The sequence below is a fragment of the Rhipicephalus microplus genome, chromosome X, assembly GCF_043290135.1.
Source record: "Rhipicephalus microplus isolate Deutch F79 chromosome X, USDA_Rmic, whole genome shotgun sequence".
Lineage (NCBI taxonomy): Eukaryota > Metazoa > Arthropoda > Arachnida > Ixodida > Ixodidae > Rhipicephalus > Rhipicephalus microplus.
The window spans coordinates 271935397-271947791 of NC_134710.1; the positions used below are offsets into that span (position 1 = coordinate 271935397).

The following is a 12395-nucleotide window of genomic DNA, read 5'->3' on the forward strand; positions in this document are numbered from 1 at the left end:
CCGCGATTTTTCTTTCCAAAAACCATCATAAAAACAAATATTCCAAGCAATATACAAAGAAAACACGTAAACTGCTAGTTGTCTTGTAGCATGCTTTCACCTGCCGTTAGTGTCACGAAAATGAATATGTAATGTTCTGCCACATTTGACAGCAGGAAATAGTGTCCAGTACGTGGTAGTTTGAGCTCTGTTACGAAGCTACAGCATCAACAATGTGAAATGAACAATGGGTCATGCATACGTCCCACTGCCCAACAAATGGTTAAATGAATGCAACTGCCCACAATAGCACTGTCCTTTTCACATCACCGTACTCAACTCTAGCAGCTTTGGCCATGATGGCTTCGTCCACAGGTTATTTTACTCCCGTTCGCATTTGTCAGAAAAGCACCTCAATGTAGACCATGCTCACATAGAGAAAAATTTATTGGCTCTAATGGTTGAAGTAAAGCCTAATTTTGCCCTAGAAAGTGACACACAAGTAAGTAAGACAATGCTCAGACATGTCCTTCATGCTTTATGCTTTTTTTATTTTTGTTTTGCCTTCAGTTAATGCGAATTTTTCTAGTGCTAGTTTCATTTTAGACTACAAGCACCTTTTGGTTTGCATTGATGCTGACAGAAAATATATAATAGAGACCTGCAAAAAGATGAGGCAGGTGCCTCGTGAGATTCGCAACCTGATCACCATGGCACCAATCCCGAGGAACGTCTTTCCCAAGCATAACCGTGGCAGGCGATTAGCCAGAGCAGCCATAATTCTCAAGCACATCTGCAGCGAGTAGTGCGAGTCTGCTTCGTAAATGTGGCAGTGTACAACAGTATCACGAAATATTTTCACCTCATGCAAATAGAGTACCCACTCTTTCCCCTTAAACTTAATAGACCTCAGGCCCTCCATCTCAGACTATTGCAGATGGAGAAGTACTTAATCCGAGCTCCCTACACACCATTTATTCAAATGCAGTCACCGTTTGATTAACCCTTTACTGCCGAATGTCGCGAATTCATGATGTACTGAAAAACTTCGAGCAAGTAAGTCACGAAATGCGGGCTACTTTTATTGTGGGCTGCCAAGTACTCGCGTGGCATGTATCTTTGAACATGAAAAATATAGCGCTGTCTCGTCCAAGGTATTTTTGAGCTATAACTATTGTTTTGGAGCTCATGGCGAAGAGCACGAAGCGCGTGCAACAGCTCTCACTTTGTTTTTTTTGTCGCCTTAGTGATGCAAGTTTTATCTTCAATAATACTGTTTATTTGATGCGTGCACACTCAAGAGGTGGCACACAACATGTTACGTAGTTCTGAAATGCATTTTTTGTAGCAAGGTCCTCGCTTCTGTGATATATGGAGAATTCACGACATACGCAAAAGTATGCATTAAGGTTGAATTTTAGATAATTTAAAAGCAGAATCATTTAAAAGTTGCTATTAAAAGCTAGAAAATGAAAACAATTTTTATTTTGATCGTGTGTTTCATAATTCAGGCATTGAAAAATTAAATGTGACCTCTTCAGATCTTCATAAGCTTCACCTCAGCACATTCTCGTATTGCAGCAAAGCTACCTTTCAAGCTCCGCTCCAGTTTTAAATGTATAGACTCAAGAAAATGCTGCTTCCAACACGGAGATTATAGACGTGAAAAAGGTGTGGGCTCAATGAATGCTGTTTTGGTCCGGAAGTTCGGGCAGGAAGTCTGAAAAACTAGATGCCGAAAGTTTTTAGCATCCAAGGTTTTAAATGTTCTAGTATGTTGACGTGCACGAGGCAGATTTGGAACAGCGGACTCAAGGGGAGCACGCCCTTGTCTGCCACAACAGTTGGGCTTCCACAGAAGTTGAAAGAGGAGGAGAGGCTGAGGAAAAAATAACATCTCTGCCTTTCACACGTAAAGTGTTGTCGGCAACACATGTACTAATACAATTTGGCCTCCGCATTGCCCTATTTTAGATAAGACTATGAAATACCACCCGGCAAGCACTTCAACCTAGCAGGGGTGCAACAGCCAAAACAGAATTTGGAACATTTTTTGGAGCAGCAAAATGTCATTTTGGGAGCACTAAAATCCTAATTTGTAGCAGGTTAGAAAAAGAAATTGTTTACCATGAAAGATCTAATTTAGAGCACTATAAATAAAATGGCTTACCTTCAGAAAACATATATGTACAAAAAATTAAACCCACCTGAATTGTGCATGAGCACTGCTATTTCAATAAAAATGTGGTATTCTGAATTACCCCACACTGAGCAAACAATGATGAAGTCTACATTAGCATTTGCCGTGTCTCTGTGAATTTAAATGTGGCTCTGCCAAGCTAGCGACCTTGAAACTCAGGAGATTCGTATAACTGAGGAGTAGGAGTGGCAAAAAAAAAAAAAAAAAAACTGGCCACAGTATTTTCGCTTTTATGGCAACACAAATGTCATTGCACTTCTAAATAATTGCCAGCAACTTTTTTAGACGTCAGCGAACATACTAGTACTCACAATTATGAGGCGCATACACGCATGAGTAATTGAACAAAATTTGCTGTGTCCTGTGACTAGCGCTCGCAACCCCTTCCAAATCGTAATAAACTTTTTCGTGTGACACCAGTACACTGCAGCGAAGATGGCTTAAACAGCGTTCTGCACGGGTTAGAACAAGGCCAAGCAATTTTCAAACCACTACACCCCTCCTCCCCCAGCCCCACCCCACTCTTTCTGTTTTTTCTTTCACGGTGGGTTTGGGTTTAGGGCACAACTTCTCGGCTACTCGCAAGGCACGTTAGACCGGATAACGTAACTACATGCACCCGTTGGCCAGGCGACAATGCCGGATATCTATCGCCAGGACGCCACAACTTCAAGCCAGAAAAATGTTTTATGTGCCTTTGCTATGGCAACTAACGTGATGGCTAGTAACGACGGCATTCACAGCACGTCGACCTTGCTTGAGCGTGGAAAACTTGGCATACTTTTCCAACATGCCATAACCACGTTTCCTCACATTTCGCACAAAGCGTTGATGGTTATGGCAATGCTTTTTTTTTTTTTTTAAGTTACATCATCTCGCCGCAAGGTATCCGCTGTGGTCAGCGCACCGATGGGCACCTAATGTTGTGCCTACCTCTTATACTTCGTCTGGATGATCACATCTCGCGAGTGTCCTCACCAAACGAGTATATAACTTACATATTGGTTTAAGGTTATGGTCAGCGCGCTTGGTTTGATTGACAACGCGAAGTGCAGGTGGCTAGTGTGGCCTCCATTTCTTGCTGAAATGAACGCACATGAGATAATTATGAGGCTGGTCAGGCATTGTGGCGCAGCATGGCGCAATTTCAGCAAAATTCATGCGTCTGGCACAGCTCAGCACAACAATGGGGATTTGTATAAAATTGGTACAATAGGCACAGCTGTTACACCCCTGACCTAGTAAGAAGAAGCACTTTCAAGTTGCCATATTTCATAAGAATATACTAAAGAATCCCCTCCAAAATTTTATCCATGCAATTTCACTTTGAACTATTCGAAAAATATTCTAGAAATATTCAAAAATTATTCTAAAAATATTCAATTCACACTCGCACTTTAATATTCAAATTCACTTCACAACCAAAATTTTGTTATTCACACAGCTAAAAAAAAAATAAAAGAAATAGCTCAATTCAGCATCTCTTTTCCCACCTTTACTTCCACATAGAGGAAGATGCATATGGGGAGCAGGTGACCCAATGACACAGAAGGCGTAATGAAAAGAAAGAACAGATGGACAGGCACAGTAAACCCATTTTGTACCTTATAACTGCTGTCATAGTGGAATACAGGGAAATCTCAATAGAATGAACCCCCGCATTAACGAACTTTTCAGATTAACGAACATTTTAAAAAACCTGTGCCAACTGCTAATATTTTCAATGTAAAATTATTTCACTACTTCGTACTTCAGAATATGAACCTTTCAAAAAAATGCACGCTAATTTAGTTCCACATTATATTAACAACGCCTCAGTACAGCAAACTCATGTTCTGAATACGTAGCGACCACCGGAGCACTAAGCGAGCATACAACACAGCGAACAGACGCCATGCTTCTCGGAACACGTGCGACGGTGCGGAGTGGAAAAAAACGAAAGGACGACTTTCTTTTCTTTCTTTTTGTTAAAACACCGATGCTGCAGGTTTACAAGCGCCGAGCAGAGGGGTGAGGGCAACAAAGGAGCGCAAGGTCGGCGAGGCAGAGTGGGAGTTGCGGAGCAGAAAGCATGGGCGCGGGAAACCTGAGACAGCGAGGGAGCAGAAAACTAAACGCGAGGAATTTTCTTTTTTAGCTGTTTCTTTTCTTCGGAAGAGGCGACGACAGCCATATGCTTCGAGTTTTTCTTTGTCACTTCTACATGTGCTCCAGGAGGCCTTGTTAGTCGTGTTCATCTCCTTGCGGTGATTACTTATTGCGTCTGCAAAGCAAGTCAGCGTTCGCGCTGCGATGCTACTCTCTGTTTACGACGAAAAAGTGCAAGCAGTTTATGCTAAGCGAGAAAGTGGATCGCACCACAGGAATGAGGACTAGCTGTAGGCCTTCGCACTGTGAAGTTTGTGCTGCACGCATCAAAAAAAAAAAAAAAAAAACATCGGACTTCCTTGAGTAAATGTGCAGTTTTTATGTTCACTTGTGTGTTTATTTTTTTTGTGTGTGTGAAAAACGAGTTCACGACCCCACCGTTTTGAAGGTAAGTCGTTTTGGTCAGTGGAAAATAAGTATTTATGGTTAGTTTTTGAGTTTTCACTATAACGACCTTTCAAAATAATGAACGAATTGCCACAGTCCCTTGAAGTTCATTATACCAAGAATTCGCTGTAACACCAGCCCTAACGCACCGTTTTGAATGCAGCTGCACCAGAAGGATCTTCAGTGGCCAACTTTTCAGACTCTGCAGCCTCATCTGTAGGATGAAATGATCCAGTTTCAGGAGCAGTCCCTGAAAAAGAGCAGAACAATTACCTTAGAAGGTACAGTGTCGTACTGCACAGCTCATGCACAAAGGCTTAGCCATGGTGACCAATTTTCGATGGGAGGATAATGGAAGAGCACCCACAAGCATGGTTCTTTATGTAGATTTAGGTGTATGTTAAAGAACTCCAAATGTCACACCCAGGATAACATAAACAACATGAGGAAATTCATGCACTGCTCTAGGGAGGGCTGTACGAAGCTCCATGTTTAAAGTGTCTGATGGTGATACTACCGCATTGCCATTTTCGTGCACCCTCATTTGTGTGTCCAGTATTTCCAACAAAAACACTAGCATCATTGATTGATTTGTGGGGTTTAACGTCCCAAAACCACCATATGATTATGAGAGACGCCGTAGTGGAGGGCTCCGGAAATTTTGACCACCTGGGGTTCTTTAACGTGCACCCAAATCTGAGTACACGGGCCTACAACATTTCCGCCTCCATCGGAAAAAACACTAGCATCAATTATAGGTAGTAAAGCATCTTGAAAAATGGTATAGGGGAGAAACCACATCTTATACATAGCAAATTACTCGCATTGTCCTTGAGTGCATTTTACATACTTGCAAAACAGACTTCTAATAGTTGCAAATGGAGGGTAAACTCATTCAGAGGCACTACAGCTGAGAGCAATTTCGGAGGAGCGAAAATGTTGCTTTTGGAGCACTAAAAATCCTAATTTGGGGCAGGTTATGAAAAAAATCTCTATTATTAAGCACAAGATCTCGAATTCAGAGCAGTACAACAAAGAAGACTCAAAAAAGCAGAACACAAATGTGTGTGAACCAACATCAGCCAACCCATGCACAGTGCACATGAGCACTGCTGTTTTAAAAAAAAAGCAGTGTATGGAACCAACACGCAGTACAAACAATGATGAAATCCACATTAGCATTTTCAGTGCCTGCCAATTCATTTAACAGGTGCTACAAATGCTAATGTGTAGAGACCGAAACTTTAGGCGAAATGCCTATTTTTTCCTGAAGTTCGTTTCGAGCCTATTTAACATAGAAATACGAACTAATGAATGGGAAATGTTTTAATCACACATTTATTGTGCCTATAAGTGCCTATTTCGAGGTTCGTGCCTATATCAGCTTTTCAGCACCTAAATATGCCTTTTCACGTTCGTGGAGTACATGTTTTGCTTAATTCAGCTGTTCATATAGAGGAAAACGTGAGGCAGTTAGTGTGGCCATATTAACGATAACACGTGTGTGCATAGCACACTGTTTTTGCTTTTGTTCATACTTTTACTCCTATTAAGGTGCAATTACAGCTCAACGTAGGGTAGAAGCATGCATACGCTGTGTCATGTGAGTGAAAAGCGATCGTAGGTCGACGCACATGTAACTGGACTCGGCCGATGCGCTCCAATGCATGTTACGCTCACCAACGCTCCGATTACGTGGGACTATAAACGCGCCTTTATGTGAGTGGGTATAGAATGTACCCTTTCGAGGCGAAGTGGTATACTATAGCGCTAGTGGGCCTCCCTAAAAGATACCCATCGCTAGGTTCAAGAGCAGTGTAGCTCATCAGTTGCATGCGGGAGGATATTGTACAGTGTAGCTAGAGTGTACTCTAATGAGCCAAAGCTAAGCTATGCTAGCGCTGCCGCCTACAGCCTACACGCAAGTTTCGTTAGCATTTATGTTCTTCATAACGGCAGCTGTCGGAAGTCTGCCAAGCAATGTGGAAGAACAAGAAGCCGTACAGTGTCCATGTCAGGCAATGGACCATTGGATCACAGTGCTACCCCGTCAATGGAGAAACTGTATTTTGCAAGCGAGAAGACATTTGAAAGGTCAATAATATTTTGTATTTCATGTCCACTCTGAAGCACGCATAGGCATAAAGCTCCCAACATTGGTTACGCAACTGCCAATTGAAATAACCCATGAACCTGTGCAAATACCACGCATTTTGTGGTCATTTCACGGGCACTCAGCTTCTTTATTTTGTTATTTTTATATCCGCATCTGTGAAATCGCTTGCACCCATAACACAGAATGCAGCTATATGCCAAAGCTTCACTGACACAAGCCACTTTCAACTTCATCGATTACACTTTCAAAATTAGAACTTCTCAAGTAACATCATGCAATAAAAAGTATTTACTAAGTGGTTGAAGTATGCACCAGGGACTGGAGATAGCTATTGCGTTCAATGCTTAAAGTAGGGGTGAAAGCGGGCTTCAGTCTTTTGGATAAACTTTAGGAACAGCAAAAACACAGTTTTGGAGCAGCTTTGAAGCAGTAAAAGGGGTACTTTGGAGCAGCTTTGGAATACCTAGAGGCGTGTTTTGGAGCATTAAAATTTAGTTTTGGAGCAGATTTGTTGGATCACACATTACTGTTAATTAGAATTTTTGTTTTCTCTTCACTTTCTCATCAACATAAAAAATTTCAGTGGTTTTTACTTTACTAAGCATTCAATGTTGATCAAGTGACGAGACTATTTTGTTTATTTTTATTTTTATCTCAAAATACTGCAGGCCAACTTGACCCTAGCAGGAGGGGCAGTACACATATAAGAACAAAATAGAAGAATGGCTTAATACATAAAATGGTACATTATGGAACTAATTTGTGCACCTAACAATAGAAGCATAAAATTGATAACGCTCATACATAGTTAAATAAAACATCGGCACTAAGAAAGCAAATAATTAACAAAATATATGCTCGTCCAGAGCTTTGACAAAGCTTGGCGACATAATGACTGAATCTGGAAGTCTGTTCCAATCCTCTATTGTTTTAGAAAAGAAGCTATTCTGAAATGACTTAGCTTTAGCAAAAATCGGTTTCAGTGCATGAGTTCTAGTGTGTCTTGTTTGTCTTGTATTAACAGGACGAAGGTATGATGAGTCACCTACATTCAAGCCACCAGCCAATATGTTATGTAGCAACTTTATGCGATGAAACTTTCTTTTGGACAGTAACGAAAATTTTTTGTTTTTGGTCATCAGGACACTAGGAGAATCTGTTCGCTTATATTTATTAAAAATGAATCTAATGGCCTTGCGTTGAATCATTTCGAGCTGACCAGTGTCTTTCAACGTAACTGGATCCCAAATTTGTGATGCATGATCGTGCGAAGGTGTTCACAGCAAGCAAACATAACCGAGGAGGAGCATGATAGAGTCTTCTACTGCGTCATGCTACAGAGATATGCCTTCAAGCATATCTCTGCAATATGTTTAGTCCATGATAACTCATCAGTAAAGGTGACTCCAAGGTACTTTTAACAGTCAACTGTTTGAATGGGAACGCTGCTGGATTGGTACTCAAATATTATTGGGGCCTTTTTCCTAGTGATTCTAAATAAAACTGTTTTATTTACATTTAGCTGCATATCCCAAGATTGGCACCAAGAACTTGTTATCAATTGCTTGTTGGAGCAAATCTTGGTCGCTAGTAGAAGTGATTTCTTTAAAAATAATGCAGTCATCTGCAAACAGCCTTACTGACACTGATAATAAAATGCCCTCCGTTAAACCATTTATATATATTAAAAATAACAACGGCCCCAAAACACCATCCTGTGGCACACTTGAGCCAACAGGAAGCACCCGAAAATGGCTATCATTATTATCTTGATAATTGTTGTCTGTTGCTTAAGTATGATGCCGTCCACTAATGAAATAAACTGGCAGACCAAAACAAAAGGTACAAAAGTTTTGAATGTGACACTTGATTGATATGTGGGGTTTAACGTCCCAAAACCACTATATGATTATGAGAGACGCCGTAGTGGAGGGCTCCGGAAATTTCGACCACCTGGGGTTCTTTAACGTGCACCCAAATCTGAGCACACGGGCCTACAACATTTCCGCCTCCATCGGAAATGCAGCCGCCGCAGCCGGGATTCGAACCCGCGCTTTGCGGGTCAGCAGCCGAGTACCTTAGCCACTAGACCACCGCGGCGGGGCTTGAATGTGACACTTTAAGAGGCGGAAGCAGGCTTTAGTCTTTTGGAGAAGCTTTGGGAGCAGGAATGCTACAGTTTTAGAGCAGATTTGGAGCAGTAAAAGAGGAGTGTTGTAGCAGTGCTTGAGCACCAAAAAATGTATTTTGGAGCATCAAAATTTAGTTTTGGAGCAGATTTTCCAGGTCACACATCACTGTTAATTAGAATTTTTGCTTTCTCATAAAATTAAAAAATTTCAGTGGTTTTCACAAAGCATTCAATGCTGATCAAGTGACCCGACTTATCCCAAATTGATAAATATATTAAATCTTACAACATCAAAGCTGAAATCACAGCAACTCAAAGAAAAAACATGAGCGGCACTCTGGACAGCTACCAGACTTCAGACGATTGAAAAAAAATTTATATTAAAATGTTGCAATGTTCAAGATGTGAATAAAACACCACATCTTACATGAACAGCAAGTCAATCAGACTAGAACTAATAAAAGCTATTTTCCTACTAAACTAATACGGCTCTACAAAAATGAGTGCACAGAACTTATGTTCCGGTCATTGAAGTGCTACAGCCGACATGAGAACCACGAAAAAATTTAGATGGGCACCCCGCGCCATTAGGGATCTTTAGGATAACGTTTGCAGGCGCTGCGGGCGTTGCGAGCATAGCTGACGCTATACGAGTTTTAGACTAGCGTTTGCCCTCCTGCGAACCGCAACGCACGATCGCAGCAGCACCATAGCCTCGAAACCAGCGTTTGCGGGTCTTATGCGGGCAGCACACGCCGCCCGCTATTTCCGATTTTCTGTGTGCGGGCAGCGAACGCGGACGGCTCACGTTAAAATGCATGCGCGCAGTGGCATCAACCGCACCGTAAGGGCTCGCAGTGCGCTATTCTAGAACTGCTTAATGCTAGGCAATCAAGTTATTTTTTTTATTAGGATATGAAGTATATGGACACTCAATGGGTTTTTGCCATCGCCGCCATGTTCAACGTAAACTACAAGTTGGTAACATTCCCCGTGCATCATATGCTCTACCCGCACATAAGATTGCGCAAGCTGGGGTGGTGAGCGCTGCTCACGCAGCGATTAAACGAGGCAGCCGATCTGGGTCGCTTGGAGGGCAGCACAAGCTATAGTATCCCACCCCGTGTTACACCTGCCGTTGAATGCTCAAGCAGAGATAAACCGCCCCTATTGAACGAGCATCAAAAAAGACCCAGGGGAAAGAGGGGGGGGTGCTTGAGCAGCAGCGGTGAACTTTGATGCTAGGGCGTGAATGCGATAAGCTGGTGCACGCTATCGGCAAGCATCAGCACACGGCTCGTAAACCCTCCTATGTGGTGAGCTCTCAACAGGGAAGAGATTGTGCGATAAGAGCATTTCTCCCTGGAGCGGCCATCCTTATTCTCTTACACCAGCGTTTTGTAGAGTGTCACGATGTAGGATCCAAAAGAATTAACTTTCAGCCTTCGTATCATGCGGTCGTGATGTTGACGAAGGCAGCAGCCGCTATTTTCATGAGTGAACTTTTCATTTGGGCGAACCTGTGCCCGGAAAACGAAACGTCACTCTACGAGCAATACGCTCTGTAGACTGATAACAGCAAACCAGACCGTCGTCCATCGACAATCTGCCAAGCAGCTAAGTGCGTCGGCATTTATACATGTGCCATCATAGGTTCCAGAGTTATCGCTAGCGGCCGCGTAAATTCCAGAACTAATGTATGCCTTGTGGGCGTAATCTCATCGGAAGGTTCCAAGATTATCTAGATTGTTCCCAGTCATTCAGGCGCGGTTCGCGCAAGGCAACATTACACGTGTAATGGTGTGGTAGCAAAAATAGAAAGGAGAGCGTGCCGCATTAGCATTACAACATTACAAATTCTTGCTATTGCAGTCATCGCTTCGCCGGTGAAACTATCTTTTAGTTGTTGTTTTTTTAGTTTATGTGACTCGGCTAACAACTTTGCTGTTCAAATATATATAGAGTCGCATAATGAGGTATGCACACAAACGCCACCTTGACAAAATTCATGCATGAACTGAAATACGACGCGACTAGTGAAACAGAACCAATAGAAACAGAACTAACAGTCCTATTTGATATGGACGCGGTTGCATCCTTAGTGTAGCACACGCGCGTTGCTCGGTCGATGATAAAACTCAACTAAATTTGGCGTTGCACACGCAAATTGCCGTTTAAGCGCAGCAGGTCAAATTGGCGCAAAATGGCATAAATGATCCAGCACTTCCACTCCTGCACTTTGTTGAAAGCCTTACAAAAGTCGAGAAATAGCATATCGACTTGGCCACCTTTAAAAAAACCACAGAGATTTTAAGTATGGTTGTTACTGTGTTACTGTCGACATGCCTGCTCGGAACCCATGCTGATAAGGTGAAAAAATGTTTTTCTCGCCAAGATATGCTCTAATTTCCTTCGCAATAATACGCTCCAACATCTTACAACAGGATGACAAAATAGACACGGGCCTGTAATTTTTAACTAGTAGTTTATCCCCATTTTTGTATATTGGAACAATTCGCGCTTGTTTCCAGTCGTTTGGCACTTCTCCAACATTCAAAGAAACTTGAAATATTTTCTCTAAGAACACACATAGCTGACCAGCAAAAAGCTTTAGGAAGACATTAGGCAGTCCATCTGGGAAAGGACTTTTTTTTTATCGCTCAGTTTTAATAGCATCGACAAGACACCTTCTGGTATAATAATTGGCACATTAGCATCATCTATGACATCTGGATTTTTGGCACATAAAGTCAATAGCAAAGACACTGTAAAAGAAGTCGTTGAAGCAGTCAGCTATTTTGTGTGGCTCCGTAACACTCTCAACATCCAACATAATGTCTTCAACCTTATCTGTTGGTTTACCCAAATGTCTCCAGAACTTATGAGGATCACTTTCAACTCTTTTGTTACCCCACCAATTCCAATCAATCACCAGTGATCGACGCTTTGCAGTCATAGATTTTAGCCTGTTAAATTTATTGCTCGTGCACACAGCACTTTCCAGTAGTCAGCTCAGCCACTCAACTTTCAGAATTTGTTTGAATTTGCCGGCTTGGGCAACATAGCAATATTTTTACAGACTTTTGCTCGAACCAATGGGCGTGTGTAGTTGGAAAAATGCACTAGGTTGGCGAACTTGACAGAAGTGCGTGCCCCTCGTGATTATGCTACAGTAACATCGAAGTTCTGCAATTGAAAAAAACTCTGCAAGCCAAATATCTAATTGATATGTTAGCTTCTCAATTTGACTAAGTTGAGCAGTAATAATTGTCGAAAATTTATGCCAGCTAATCAATAGAGAGCTGTTTCTAGAAGTCGGGGACAATTAATTCTGCAAAAAACATTTCCCAAGATCCGCCGCATGTACAAAGTGTGCAGGTGGCTCTCACAGCCAGTTTCCAGCCGCTTTGGTTTTCCTTTTATTGTTATAGTAT

At 42.0% G+C, this 12395-nt stretch overlaps 1 protein-coding gene across 4 annotated transcripts in view; it reads right to left on the reverse strand.

Annotated features, from left to right (window-relative positions):
* Positions 1–12395, reverse strand: part of sws (patatin like phospholipase domain containing sws) — a 275614-nt gene that overhangs the window by 216679 nt on the left and 46540 nt on the right. For all 4 annotated transcript variants that reach the window (XM_037414017.2, XM_075879135.1, XM_075879134.1 and 1 more), the window contains exon 11: positions 4864–4964. In XM_037414017.2, coding sequence (XP_037269914.1) covers positions 4864–4964 — 101 coding nt within the window. The remainder of the gene's footprint in view (positions 1–4863; positions 4965–12395) is intronic.